The sequence below is a fragment of the Pocillopora damicornis genome, chromosome 5, assembly GCF_964200805.1.
Source record: "Pocillopora damicornis chromosome 5, jaPocDami1.2, whole genome shotgun sequence".
NCBI lineage: Eukaryota > Metazoa > Cnidaria > Anthozoa > Scleractinia > Pocilloporidae > Pocillopora > Pocillopora damicornis.
Genome location: NC_142674.1, coordinates 23962982 through 23975855, shown reverse-complemented (window position 1 = coordinate 23975855; position 12874 = coordinate 23962982). Strand labels below are relative to the sequence as shown.

The following is a 12874-nucleotide window of genomic DNA, read 5'->3' as shown; positions in this document are numbered from 1 at the left end:
AGAACTGCAAGATAACCTAGGCAATATTTTGTTTGTGTTGATGTTGACGACTCTGTATTAGGAATGCAACACTCTCAAACCTGACATACCATAATAATAGCAGTTTCGTTTTCTGTGGTCGAATGGAGATAAATGACCCTTCAGGTTTGTGGCCCAAAGTTTATATGTACAAGCATTTATGAACAGTTAGCCTGTTCTGTTCTGTGCTTCATTAAGAAAGGGGGGAGGGGTGGGTGGAAAAGATGAGGAGTTGGTGACGTGAAAGAATGCAGAAAATTATTTCTTTGGCAGAGGGGGGTGGGGGGTTGGATGGAAAAGGAAGGGAAACAATCCCTATGGTAGTTCGTCAACATATAATTGAAACTCTGACAAAGGGCTAACGCTTGAAACGTCAACTCTGAAACTCTTAACGGTGGCCAAATTATGATATAAACTCAGCTAATAATAACACTAATTATTAATAACACTAGACCACCCTGTTATACTCTTTCACCGACGCAGCACCACAGTTTCTTTAGAAACTTACCCCCTTTATATATTACAAACTGATTTGCATATGTGTTCGACATCAGAAGTGGTCAAAATTTATTTTAATAACAAATATACAAATAAACAAACCAAAGAAAAAATTAATACTTATGATGTATATGGAGCTGATACTTAGGAATATCAGTATGAATTAAAAACCAAGGACTGACCAACTGGATGGTCAACCTTGGTGCTGAATACTCTATCTCAGTCTCTGACTGATGTAGATGACGATCTTAATAACCTTAACAATTTTGGCACGATGACATCAAAAGCTCTCTAAGTTATTGTTATGAATTCTCTTCATCTCTGTACCATTCTTGTATTCGTTAGAAATTATTAAAATCAAAGGCGCAAAAAGCTGGCCAAAATATGCCGGCAAACGATGGTATATAACGCGAGTTTGGTCTGCCTGTGGCAAGACTACCATGATCATATGAATATAACTGCTGTCCTAAACGTTTACAAAGCAGATGCCTTGCGCACTAACAGTGACTATATATAATGCCTAAAACTGAAATTCCCATAATAACATTTTATTTAGAGCAAAATGACCATTTGAAAACTGATTAAATCAGTGCAACACGAGACCTAGAAAAGAATATAGAACAGTAATTTGGTATTTAAAAAAAAACAACATAGAACAAGGCATTTATAACTCCTGTTTACAAAGTAGGATGCCCTCTTTACCTCTCGAGGCACTCGTTTAATTAAAGCAAACGCATCAAAACAAAGTCGGTTTAAACTCTTTATACCAAATTTACTACACTGTGGAATTGTTTTTTATGACGAACGTGCTATCAATTGACGTTTCTTTTTAAGAATTTTACGCACTTCAAAATTCTATGAAAACTACTTCAAAACAACGCTGACCTCTTTAAAATGTTTTTTACTGATTATCATATTCTTCTAAAAGCTTGGCAATGTCACTTCTCCCGGCAATTTTTCTCAACACACTTTCAAACTCGGCAACTGTTAGCTGTTCGTGTGAAGCTGCCAAGTGTTCCAAGAGGGCTTTTGACGGTCCGTCAGTGTGCTTTTCGTAAACTGCGGTCACTTGAAAACTGTCAATACCATAGTGGGAACAAACATCGCGATAGTCACCAACACCCGGCCTACTTGAGTCCAGACGGTTACATATTTTCTCAAGTAATGGCCTAATTTCCAGCAAGCTGCTAAGGGGCTTCGAGTCTAAAACAAAGAGAGAATTTGAAGATACTTATTAATGTTTAATGTGCTTACACTGCACCGCAATAATGGAAGTAGCAGATTGTTATGTTATAATCTTAATTATTTATGCATTTTGATAGGTTCTTTAATTTTGTTCAATGGCAGGAAAGACGCATAGATAAAGTCACCACAAGCGACACTAAAATTTTTTTATCATACAGAACAAATATCTTCCATGTTGCCGTGAGTCTGCATAGTAATAGATCATCATAAGATGACGTCAACGTGTGGAAAATTAAATGTTTATGTGGTGAGGGGAAAGATTATTCGAAGGAGATGGTATAATTATTAAAAGATTTAAGTGACAGTTTTTCATGATAGTAGGCATAGCTACCATGATGGCGATAAAGATGACTAAAATACCTTGACGAGTTTTTGATTGTTCGTCTAAGTTGCCCCTGTCACCTTCTTCTGATGTTGGGGACTTCGAGCACCCAGATGCACTTTTGCTGCGTCTAAGAGTAGATAAGGTCACCTCGAGACCGTCACTTTTTCCATATCTTTGACGTGGAAAATTCACCAACTGTGATTTATTCAAACCTAAAACGTTCACAAATGGAATCAGCACAGTTTGTCAATTTGCCAATATCAAACTGTATTTACTCTATTTATTCTATACATGAAAAAATTTCAGCATATTGACAAGCCAAGAACACGTGAATTAACACCACACATTGCAGAAAATTGAAATTGAGTGCGAAACTTTGAATTGATTAACAAGAAAGTCGCGAAAGCACAACCAAACAAAATGGCGGACGAGTGAAGAGAAACTAACCACGCTAAGTTTGAGGAAGAACGCAAAAAGCAAAGACACCCAACAAAGGAGAAAGAGCACAAACACTTGATTATTCGTAACAGAGAGTTTAAAAGCGTGAATCAAGTTCTTGAGAGAAAAGCCCGACTACTCTGGCAACAAGACAAAGACAAGCTTATTCGTAGGAGGTGTTATCTTATAGATTTAACCACAGCTTCTCATGATAGTTATTATAGCTGCGTTGACGATGACGAAGATACCTTGAGGAGTTTTTGGTTGTTCGTCTATGTTGCTCCTGTCACTTTCTTCTGGAGCTGAGGAAGTCGAGCATCCAGCTGCGCTGTTGGAGTGCGCACGAGCATTTGCCGGCTCGATCGACCCCTAAAAAGAGCAAGTTAAAGTTGTAGAATCGCTCGGATACCGGAAAATCATGTCCATGAATACTGAATTAAACAATTAAACAATTTTAATATTAAGAGATCCTCGCAGCTAAGAACACTACTGAAACGAGTAGTTGTAAATAGGACCTGAAAAAAAATTCAGGCCCGTACGGGATTTGAACCCATGACCTCTGCGATACTGGCAGTAGTGTTCTTAGCTGCGAGGATCTCGTAATTTCATCTCTCCACCGCAGTGCAAATATATGAATTTTCATATATCTAAATCATCAATTTTAATATTCAAAACGGTTATCGGTAAAACAAAAAAACCGTTTTAGACTAAAATTACAGTGTTATATACCTTATTCGTACTTAATTTACGTGTATATGATTTCGCAAATTTCGGCGAGACAGTATTTCGCAGGGATTTATTTTCGATATCAATAGGAAAATATGAAAATAGGACATTGAATTTCGCGATTCAAGCGTTTTAATTTTCAAAATGTCTGAACTTTTTAAAATTCCAAGATAAACTGGAACAAATGTTAAAATATTACATGAAAGTTATGAATGAGAACTACAAGAGACGAGTTAATGGCAATTTTGAGGACTGCATGAAAGATGTTTTCAAGAATTTGTATAAATTTTGCGATTCACGTGAAGATGATTAACATTAACATTACACAAAAGCATTTTCATTCCCGAGTCTTCAATTTCGCGATCTTTTATAATCACGAAGAACGCGAAATTAAGATTGAGTGTGAATAAGGTATTTGGTAATTATTATTAGTGGCGATTGTAACTTTACAGAAAAAAATTGAGCTGAAAGCTACATCAATTTTGGTTTGATTTTATGTTTTGTCTTTTCTTGTTCGTTTTTTCCTCTTTTTATTTTCAAAGACGACTGTGACCTATCTTACTGACTTTATTCGAAATCAGATCGTGTCAGCTACATACAGTATTACCTCCACAAGCGGATAACCAGGGTTCACGTAGATTGTATGTGCTGTTTCATGGCCCTCTTGTTGGAACGTTAGATTACAAGTAAACGGTTTTACTTCTCGACCTTTCATTGGTTCAACTGCAAAAACACACGCATCTTTACATCGAAATCTACCGCCGTGGGAATCATCGCAGATGTACACCTACAACGAATGACAGATTGAGAAATACATTGTATCAATCGGGAGTAAAACGCTTTCAATAAAAATTCACAAAGAATAAGAGGTCCTTTAAAGTGCATTGTTGAGACAGCTACTTTCAGAGGTAATCAGAAGGCCACATAATCGACAACTCAGGAGTTTCTTACTGCATGCAATGTATATTGAGTGGAAGACCGTCGACCAACTACCAAGGGCCTTTTAAGCTCAATTCAGATTATCAGAGACAAAAATGTTTTATTGTAACTCACGACTGAGCCCAGCCCCATGTTGATTTCCTCACCTGCTCACCAGGTGTCTCGTCTAATTCCCAGCCCTTCTTAGGATCTGGCAAAAGTTTAACGGTTATCTTTTTGCTGTTGTTGTACATTTTGAAGGGTTTCTCCATTCCTTTCCATGAGTGAGGAAACAACTCTTTATCTTGCGTCTCCACTCGCTTGTAAAGGCAAAAAATATGGATCAGCTAGGTGGTATATCGTGCAATAACAAGAGTGACTAGATGAAAGGGCATCATTCTTTGAATTTTTAGACGAAACCTTATTTTTAATATTTTGTCAGACAAATGCAACTCACTTACCAAATAAAGGAATATGACTGGGTGACAGCACATTGTAACACCGGCAAATTTATAAATTGCTGGGTAGATGCTTACAATTGAGTTGCATCCGCACAACAGGAGTAACAACACTCCTTGTCGCTTCATTTCCATGAGAGTAGGTTAAGAACAAGCAATAAGAGGCTAATAGACTACTATGTACATACTCGTGCTTTCATCTAACTGTAGAACGTCAGAACTGAGTCGCAAACTTACTTTTCAGTGATATAATGGTCGAGCACATAAGCATGGGAATAAATATATGAATGCAGGGAAGCAAATATGGTTCATATCTAATCAGAGAGGAGGAATATGTATCTTGTGGTAAAGAACAACCAATCATATGTCAAGATTTGTATCGAAGATGGCGATTTGATGTAAAGCAACCATGGTAGTGCCCTCGTACATTACTTTAAAGAATTACATGAATGAGCCAATGAACCAATGATCATGATATGACGCGATATGATAATGAATCATGAGTAGTGCAAGTTCAAGCCAGTTATCAGTGGAAATGCCTCATTGCCACACTGTACGTGGGTAAAATACTAGAAAGAACACTTCTATCTAAAACAACTGATTGACACAGTCGGTTGCATTTGGTGGATGCCTTGCATTCAAACAAAAGAAAATCTTACTTAAACGATAACTTACCCTCAGTGAATCCTTGTTGTCACTGTAAATGTAGAATCTGAATTGAATGAGATCACCTCCAGAATTTGATTAACTAGCAAACACTGTGGCTCTTTTCCTTTTCGGTGCCCCGCGACGAAAATATACGCACCAGAAACAGAATGTCATGGTATTGATGTGAATGGAGTCCTCTTTTGCTGTGAACCATGCTCTAGACAGATCATTTCTTTTGGATTTGTTGGGGATTTTCTCCCACTTGATGGGACCTTCAATCAAACATTGATGACAAAATCGTCAGTACAGTAACAGCATAACGAAGATCAGCCCTATCTACCCGAAAGAGAAGGGAGTAAAAATTATGCAGGTAGAATAAATAAGAGGGATTACTCTGCAGTGGAAATCCACGAGGTTCCTCTCAAGATTAGGGTTACGTTAAGTCGAATCGAAATTTGGGCCTTGGTTTTTGCGAAAGAAGGAAAATCAGAAACACAGAGAAAACTTCTCGGAGTGTGGAGGAGAAGCACCAAAAAACTTAACCACATGCGACGCCAGGTCAGCGAATAGAAACCGGGCCACAGCGTTGGAAACCGAAAGCTCTTATCTTCTTTGTAACTCCATGCCCTGCACAAAATCCGAACATGTAAGGCTTACAAACGTGTGAGTCCTCAAGATCTTAAATCTTAAATGTATTTTCTTTGAATTCAGCTGAAAATAGTCAGCCCAGGGATTTTTCGATTACTTGGGTCAGTTCTGTAGACAGTTATCCATTTCTCTTTAGCTTTGCTCATATAGAGGCAGTGTGGAATTGTAATCTCCAAAGGCTTCAAAAGTCTGATATCGTGTGGTCCGCATTCAATAACGGTGGAAATGAGTGTTTCATCAGGTCCAACGGGGATATCCTGCAACAGCTCTGTTACGTCGTAGACCACACGGTAGAAGACTTCCTGGCTGACTCCAATCGGTATTGCGCCGTTTCCAATACATATTTTCACGTCCGAGTCATGAGTAGCGCTCAGCTCACCGCCGGAACTGTCGAATATGCCTTTCACTTCAAACCCGTTGGGTAAACAGTCACCTTCGTTGCTGTCATTTGGACCTATTTGACTTTCTAGAAGATTTGCCTCATCCGGGACCTTTAGTGAGAAACAAACATAGTCAAACAGTATTTTGAGTCAAACATTAAATATGTCATCCAAAAATTAAGTGAGGAAATTCAAAATACCCCATTTAAAAAAAAAGAAAAGAAACCAACGTCAGCATTAAAATTTTATTAAGCTTCCCATATTTTCAAAAAAATGCAAATGCCCGATTATTTTGGGATAATTTCTAATCGCTTTTTTACTTCTAAGGTTGCTAAACCAACATTTCAACCTCTTTGAAACATCCTTAATTTAAGTTGAGTAAAAGTTTCAAGACACACCAGTTGTTTTGTTTTGTTTTGTTTTGAACTTATTTTTTTAAGGTAGCTTTTCACCTGCACTTCAGACATAGATGGTGACGCTTGAAAGGACGACTGCCATTCAAGCAAATGTGCGAGTTTGCACCCACTTTACTCGCCAGTGCAAATTCAGTTCAAATTTGGTGCTCTAAATTTGCAATATATTTGGTCAGTTTGCAAACATGAGTAAATCCATTTTTGCCCCAGTGGGGCTTTCAAGCTAACCAGCCTTAGTCATCGAAAAAATTTCTAGAGCACTGAATATTTTCCACAATGACTGTATTGGTAATCTCAGCTTTAGCCGCAGACATAAATGTCTCAGAAGACCTTTCTGTTAGCTTATCATGACTATGAAGACTTCGTCAAGTTATTGCGTCGCAATCCTTCATTATTTCCTATAGTTGTAACCAGACCTTTTAATTGGACAGTTGTCTTTAATCGGACGCCTGCACGTCTCTTTCGCAATTTCACAAAGTAATGCCATATGCATGGATAATCAAGTTTTCAGAACAAATTAAGTGCTTCGAAGTGAGGAGGGAAGTAATTTAAACGATCCTACTAACAGCATAAGGCGAAACGTGGTTGCAATAGGTTGGAGGTTGAGATGGATTGTCCCTCTGACGACCGATGTTGGCATTCTCATATGTTCCTACTTCAGATATCTCGCAATAAGTATGTCCTGATATCATTGAGGAATCACTTCCTAGAGATTGCATTTCTTGTTCATCTCGAGCTCTGTCTTCTGTGGAGTTCGCCTCAAATGCTTTGTTAAATACTCCCTCTTGGGTACTGTCCTCGAACATACGTGATTCACTTCCCCTTTTTGGTTTGCCACTACACGCACGGGGAGATCTATTAAGAATTAAATAGATGATAGTTTCTGAGCTAAGTCGAGTGCAATTTCGTCTTAAATCTTGTGCGTCATTTCAAAATTAAAAGAGTGTGCAAAAAAAGTTTCATTTGAAATCACAATTATTTCAGACCAAAATTGCACTTCACTCAGATCCATTACCACCATATTATACCCATTTTGAAATCGCACCTTTCAGTCGCTCAAATACAGGATTTTTTCAGTTGGTATAAATGATTTCTTTTTGATCCAGTAGTAGGCTGATTGTTGATAGTTTTAATTTTTTTCTTCATTTTAAGGCAATTTGATTGGTCTATTTATTATAGAGTAGTAATAGTAAATAATTTATGTCGAGCATTTTTTTCCCAAAAAAATAGTGTAATATCTTCATAATTTTATCCTCGTGTGATTTCACCAGCCAAAGACGCATATTTCAAAGAGCCATCGTCTATTGAGAAGTACGCACCTGCGGTAATAATAGAAAACTGCTGCAGCAAAGGCAACCGAAATAACCACAGCAACTACAACTCCGACCATGACGCCAGTGGCAGTATCTTCTTTGATAGAGATAGGTTCTGTTGACCAACAGAGACAGTCATGTCAACTACGGCTAAAGGGAGGCTAGGAAGAGGGTAACAAGATTTTCATCAACTTGACTACTATAGTGTTGGCGATGAGACTGTTCAAAATGGAAGGAATGGAGAGAATCATGCTTCCCTTTACATACTGTACGCTATCGTAAAGGATTTTTTGTTGGAGGGTGTGTTACATAAATTGACGATGGAATCGTTCAAGGAATCTTTCTTAGAATATTTCGCCAGAACGAACGTCACTTGCACCCTTCCTAGTTTCATTGTCGAGTCATCTGGCAAAGTTCGTCTGTATGTGACAAAATTTTCCCTGAATTTTCCAATTTCAAACATGAGCATTAGGTTGTCAATAAAATTTTCCTTTTTTAGTTGACGTTTCAGAACGAAAACGAGATCTAGAAAGCTTATCGAGGTAAAATTCGTATTCTCTAAGACCTGTTCTGCCAAAAAACCTTCACTGTGTTAAAAGCAAAATAATCGCGCAATGTTCTTGCTGGATTAGGCGTGGGTTCTTAACTGTTAATGATATTCATTGATTGAATCCTGCAGAACGATGTAATGTTTGATCGATAGTTATTCTGATCTAATTGTTATCTTTATAGCAGTCTATTATCTATGTTTGAAAAAGACTTTCGAAATTTAATTAGCTGGTCATACCTCTAACACAGTCTTCACTCGAAGCAGCTCCATTAGTATCCGTTGATTTTCCTTGGTCACACTTTTCGCAACTGTTCTGACCTTCCTTGTCCTGATAACTACCTTTACCACACAACGTACAGTTGAAGCCGTTTTTATCGTAATACGTTCCTTCTGGGCATGCCACTGTTGAAAATCAAAAGAATGGCCAAGAATTCGCAAAGACGTCCGAAGTATTCACGCAGCAGAGTGCTATCCCAAGGAAAACATCACAGCCAATAAGAGCAAAACAGCTACCGAGGGATGAAATTAACTATAAGAGACTGGTCACCAGCGAAGGAAAGCGCAGCCTCTTAAAGTAACGATTACGTTTCGGCGTCAATACTGATTGGTTGAGAGGATAGCACGAGTTCCTTCACCAGTAAGTTTTTTAATCCAGTTAATCTGAAAAGTAACATAACCAAAGCAGATGCAACACTCACCACATCTTTTTCCATTGCTGCTTGTAACATATCCTGCACTGCAAGTGACACTAGAGGAGAGATGCTGTAGTGAAGATCTCTCAGCGGTACTGTTCATTCCATACACGTTTATCCTGAATTGTCCTGTGGCAACAGCGTACTTCATCTGAAACAGGACCGCTTCACTCTTCTCTTGAACATCTTCGCTCAATGAGTTACTACCAAGAGCTTCTCTCACCATCAATGAGAAAAGAACCTCCATTGCATGGCTGACTGCTCGCCTTTTCCTCTTCCTCTCCGCCAATTCACATCCAGGAACGGTAAGCTTTGTCAATTGGCAAGCGTGACATCCTGAGATTGTTGAAAGCGTTTCATTGACAGCTTTTTTAACAGCTTTGAGTAAATCTTTGTGGGTTTTTATGTTCCCACAATTAATCCCACTAAACCTTACAGAAAAGTGATGTTCTATTTCCTTGGGAGCAGCTTCACCTGTGTGAAAATGAAGAAAGCAAAAAAAAAGTGATGTTGTTAGAGTGAGTCGAATATCGATTCGTTAACTCATCTCTTGCAATTCGCAATGAAAGATGTTGAGTTCATTTTCTGTGAAAGTCTTATTTATTTTATAAGACGCAGACCACAATAAACATGCTGCCTTACCATGTCAAATCATCATTACTATAACAAGATATTAAATCATTATTATTATTGTTATTATTATTACCGTTATTATTGTTTATAGTTTATATTTTCTCGACTGTAGTCATCGTTAAAACAAATAAGAAAATTATTTATCTTACTCTTGGATATTTTCCTACTCTGAATTCGCTTGCTCATAAACACCAGCCAAACAAGTTAATCAGATAAATTAGAAACTTGTTTGTTTAATGAAATGAAGGAATTGCTTTCTCGGTATTAGATAGGTCTTAAACAAGAAAAGAATTTCAGCGCAAATGTAGATAACACATGACTCTAAAAAACAGTTCAAAGGACGCTTTCCTTACTTGTGCAAGAGGGTATCCCAAGATCATCTTTTCCATTCCATTTCCATTCTGTATCTGGCCCACAGCCATACATTGTAATTGCCCCGGAATTAAATGCGTGTCCTTCATCACAAGATATGATACACAATAGTTTTCCAGATAGCTTTCGACACTTCGTTTGACCATTCCTGGGTTTCTCCAGTTTTGGGCAGACTACGAAAAAGGGCGAAATTTGTTTTAAAGTTTATATTTCCTTAGAAACGTGCGGAATGTGTAGGGCTCAAATAGTTTGACCAGAAGCACTAGTCATTTAACAGCAATTCTTTATCAAATGCACTTACTGCAAGTTTGGCGTTAGTGAAACTTCAGAACAATATCAGCATAGATACGTCAAAAGACAAATATTTACCTTCATTAACCATTTTAGTGTAAATTCTAGTCTAGAATATACTGTTAATCTTTATTCAACGGACTAAAAGATCTTATCGACTCTTTATTCTACAATCACTTCGGAAAACCTGTTCAGTTTCGTGTCTTTGAGAGCATATTCACCTTTTTCCTCGATGATTTTCTGCTTGCAGTCAGTGCCATAATACCCGTTATCGCATTCACAGTCGTATCGGTTTACACCATCTACACACTTTCCATTGACGCAGGGATTGGAACTGCAATCATCGATGTCGATATTGCAGTTTGGACCTGAAAACCCAGGCTGACACTCGCAGTGGTAACGTGCTTCACGAGCCTCACAATGGAGAAAGTGGGAGCAATTTGTTGTGCAATCGTCCAAAGCTACCGGTAAAGAAGAAAGAAAATAAACGATTTCAACCGATAATGAATGTTGTGCCGCGTAGCACTGGGAACACAAATGGTGAAACAGAGAATTAACTCTGAAATGTAAATTAAAGTGCTATTTAAACCCAAGAATAACCCATTGGGCGTTAGCCCTAATAAAGGGAAACAGGGAACCACACGAGGCAAAGAAAAAATCTTTTGACCTCGGTGGGAATCGAACCCACGACCTCCGGATTAGATCTACCGTTACTCTGCCGACTGAGCTACGAGGTCGCACAGAGAAAGTCGGGGACGATTTAGGATGGTGAATCGCGGCGAAGAGAAAGTAAGGGTACATATGAATGTTGTGCCGCGTAGCACTGGGAACACAAATGGTGAAATGATTTCAACCGATAGGTTGATCCTAAAAAAAGTTTGAATAAAAATCTCATCCGCGATAATTAAAGAAAAATGTTTAAATAAAAATAGAGGTTACAGAAATCATCGCGATGAACCAGTTATTCAGCTGCAGACTAAAATGATAGAATTCTGAAATCAACCCTGCAAGCCCACCTGACTTGTAGAGCTGTTAGAGCAATCTTTGACTCTCGAATTCGCAGTAAAGAGAAAATTAAGTTTAGAATGAATTCCTAGGAGCAGACGACTATAACTTTTTACGGACAGAAGCTTCAAATTCAGATTCCATAAATATATTTTACGTGTTAGAGTGTTAGCTTGTCTGTGTTTGGACAGGAGTAGGTATTTAGCTTACTAAGCTCGAAACAAACGTTTAGACTTGGTCTAATAACCTTTTTTCTAACAACTAGTACCAAGTTAGTCTGCTCCTACCATTTCTTGTCAACTTTTGCTTTGCAAAGTCATTCTTTAATAATTTAGTAAACAGCATAAGGTATTTAGTATTTTAGCATTATCTACTGAGTTAATAACGTGAGCCATTTCCCCTTGCATTTCATCAGGTTTTCCTGAAGAGAAGGAGGAGCCTTACTCAAGAAAAACATTAACTCCGGTCGAGTATCGAACTTTGGCCTCGGGATCCAGAGCTTTGCGTACAAAAGCGTCTCTAGAAAATATTGAATGTTTAGCAGACTGTATACCTTTACATTGCGTCGTAAACCTCTTCTCTACTTCTCCTTTTATCCCAAGCAAGAAGCTGCTCCATGCTCGCACACTTCCTGCAATGGGCCAGGTGCAGTTGTGTGCGGCATTCCACATGTGGTCTGCTGATGCTGGCACATCCCATAGGCTAACTTGGTGCAGAGTTCCCAGGAAAGCCGTCGATTCAGTCGGATTCTGTCCATCTGCGAGATATCGCTGCCCCAGTACGATCCAACCACCTCCCATTATAATACTTCCGGTGTTTACATCCTTGGAATGTTCTCTCTCTGGTCCATCCACGTACATGAAAGTATCTCCAGTGATTCCATTCCAAACAACTCCCACATAATGCCAACGATCATCCAGCAGCCTGAAACTCGTCTTTATTACTTTATCTTTGATTTCCAGGAGGATTTCAGACTCTGTAAACGATAGTACTATGATGTCCTGCGACTGCTGGGGAACACTATAACTAAACAATGTCCCTGACTGGAATCTTGAGTCCACACGGACAAAAAGGGCGATTGTAAACGACCTCATGCTGGGAATACTTTTACCGTCTGACAGAAGGACCATGTCGTCCTTACTTTTCCGCGCAAATTTCAGATCAAAGTTGCTGCCCAGAACTGAAACGTAAAGCTTGGTTTGAGAATAAGACATATATGTTTGAAAACTAATTAAGAGGAGAGATTTCTTCACGTTTATTGAAACACGTTCGATCTATTAAACGTCAACCTGGATCGAATAAC

General features: G+C 38.5%; 2 protein-coding genes across 5 annotated transcripts in view; both read right to left on the bottom strand.

Annotated features, from left to right (window-relative positions):
• Positions 1 to 565: 565 nt before the first annotated feature.
• On the bottom strand, positions 566 to 5546 carry LOC113668820 (uncharacterized). The gene is made up of 6 exons (XM_089206509.1): positions 5302 to 5546; positions 4336 to 4488; positions 3858 to 4037; positions 2773 to 2893; positions 2122 to 2298; positions 566 to 1719 (listed from the first exon to the last, which is right to left on the bottom strand). The coding sequence occupies exons 2-6, from the start codon at positions 4438 to 4440 to the stop codon at positions 1418 to 1420; spliced, it is 885 nt and encodes a 294-aa protein (XP_089062635.1). The 5' UTR covers positions 4441 to 4488; positions 5302 to 5546; the 3' UTR covers positions 566 to 1417.
• A 295-nt stretch (positions 5547 to 5841) lies between these two features.
• The window catches only part of LOC113668824 (uncharacterized), a 31214-nt gene continuing 24181 nt past the window's right edge, over positions 5842 to 12874 (bottom strand). For 3 of the 4 annotated variants that reach the window (XM_089206401.1, XM_027184779.2, XM_089206402.1), the window contains 7 exons: positions 12125 to 12751; positions 10788 to 11027; positions 10257 to 10448; positions 9277 to 9744; positions 8816 to 8980; positions 8035 to 8143; positions 6960 to 7570 (listed from right to left, as the gene is read on the bottom strand). In XM_089206401.1, coding sequence (XP_089062527.1) covers positions 7264 to 7570; positions 8035 to 8143; positions 8816 to 8980; positions 9277 to 9744; positions 10257 to 10448; positions 10788 to 11027; positions 12125 to 12751 — 2108 coding nt within the window. In that variant the 3' untranslated portion in view covers positions 6960 to 7263. Of the gene's footprint in view, positions 6414 to 6959; positions 7571 to 8034; positions 8144 to 8815; positions 8981 to 9276; positions 9745 to 10256; positions 10449 to 10787; positions 11028 to 12124; positions 12752 to 12874 lie in introns of those variants that run through there. The other variant, XM_089206400.1, reaches the window with a different exon arrangement.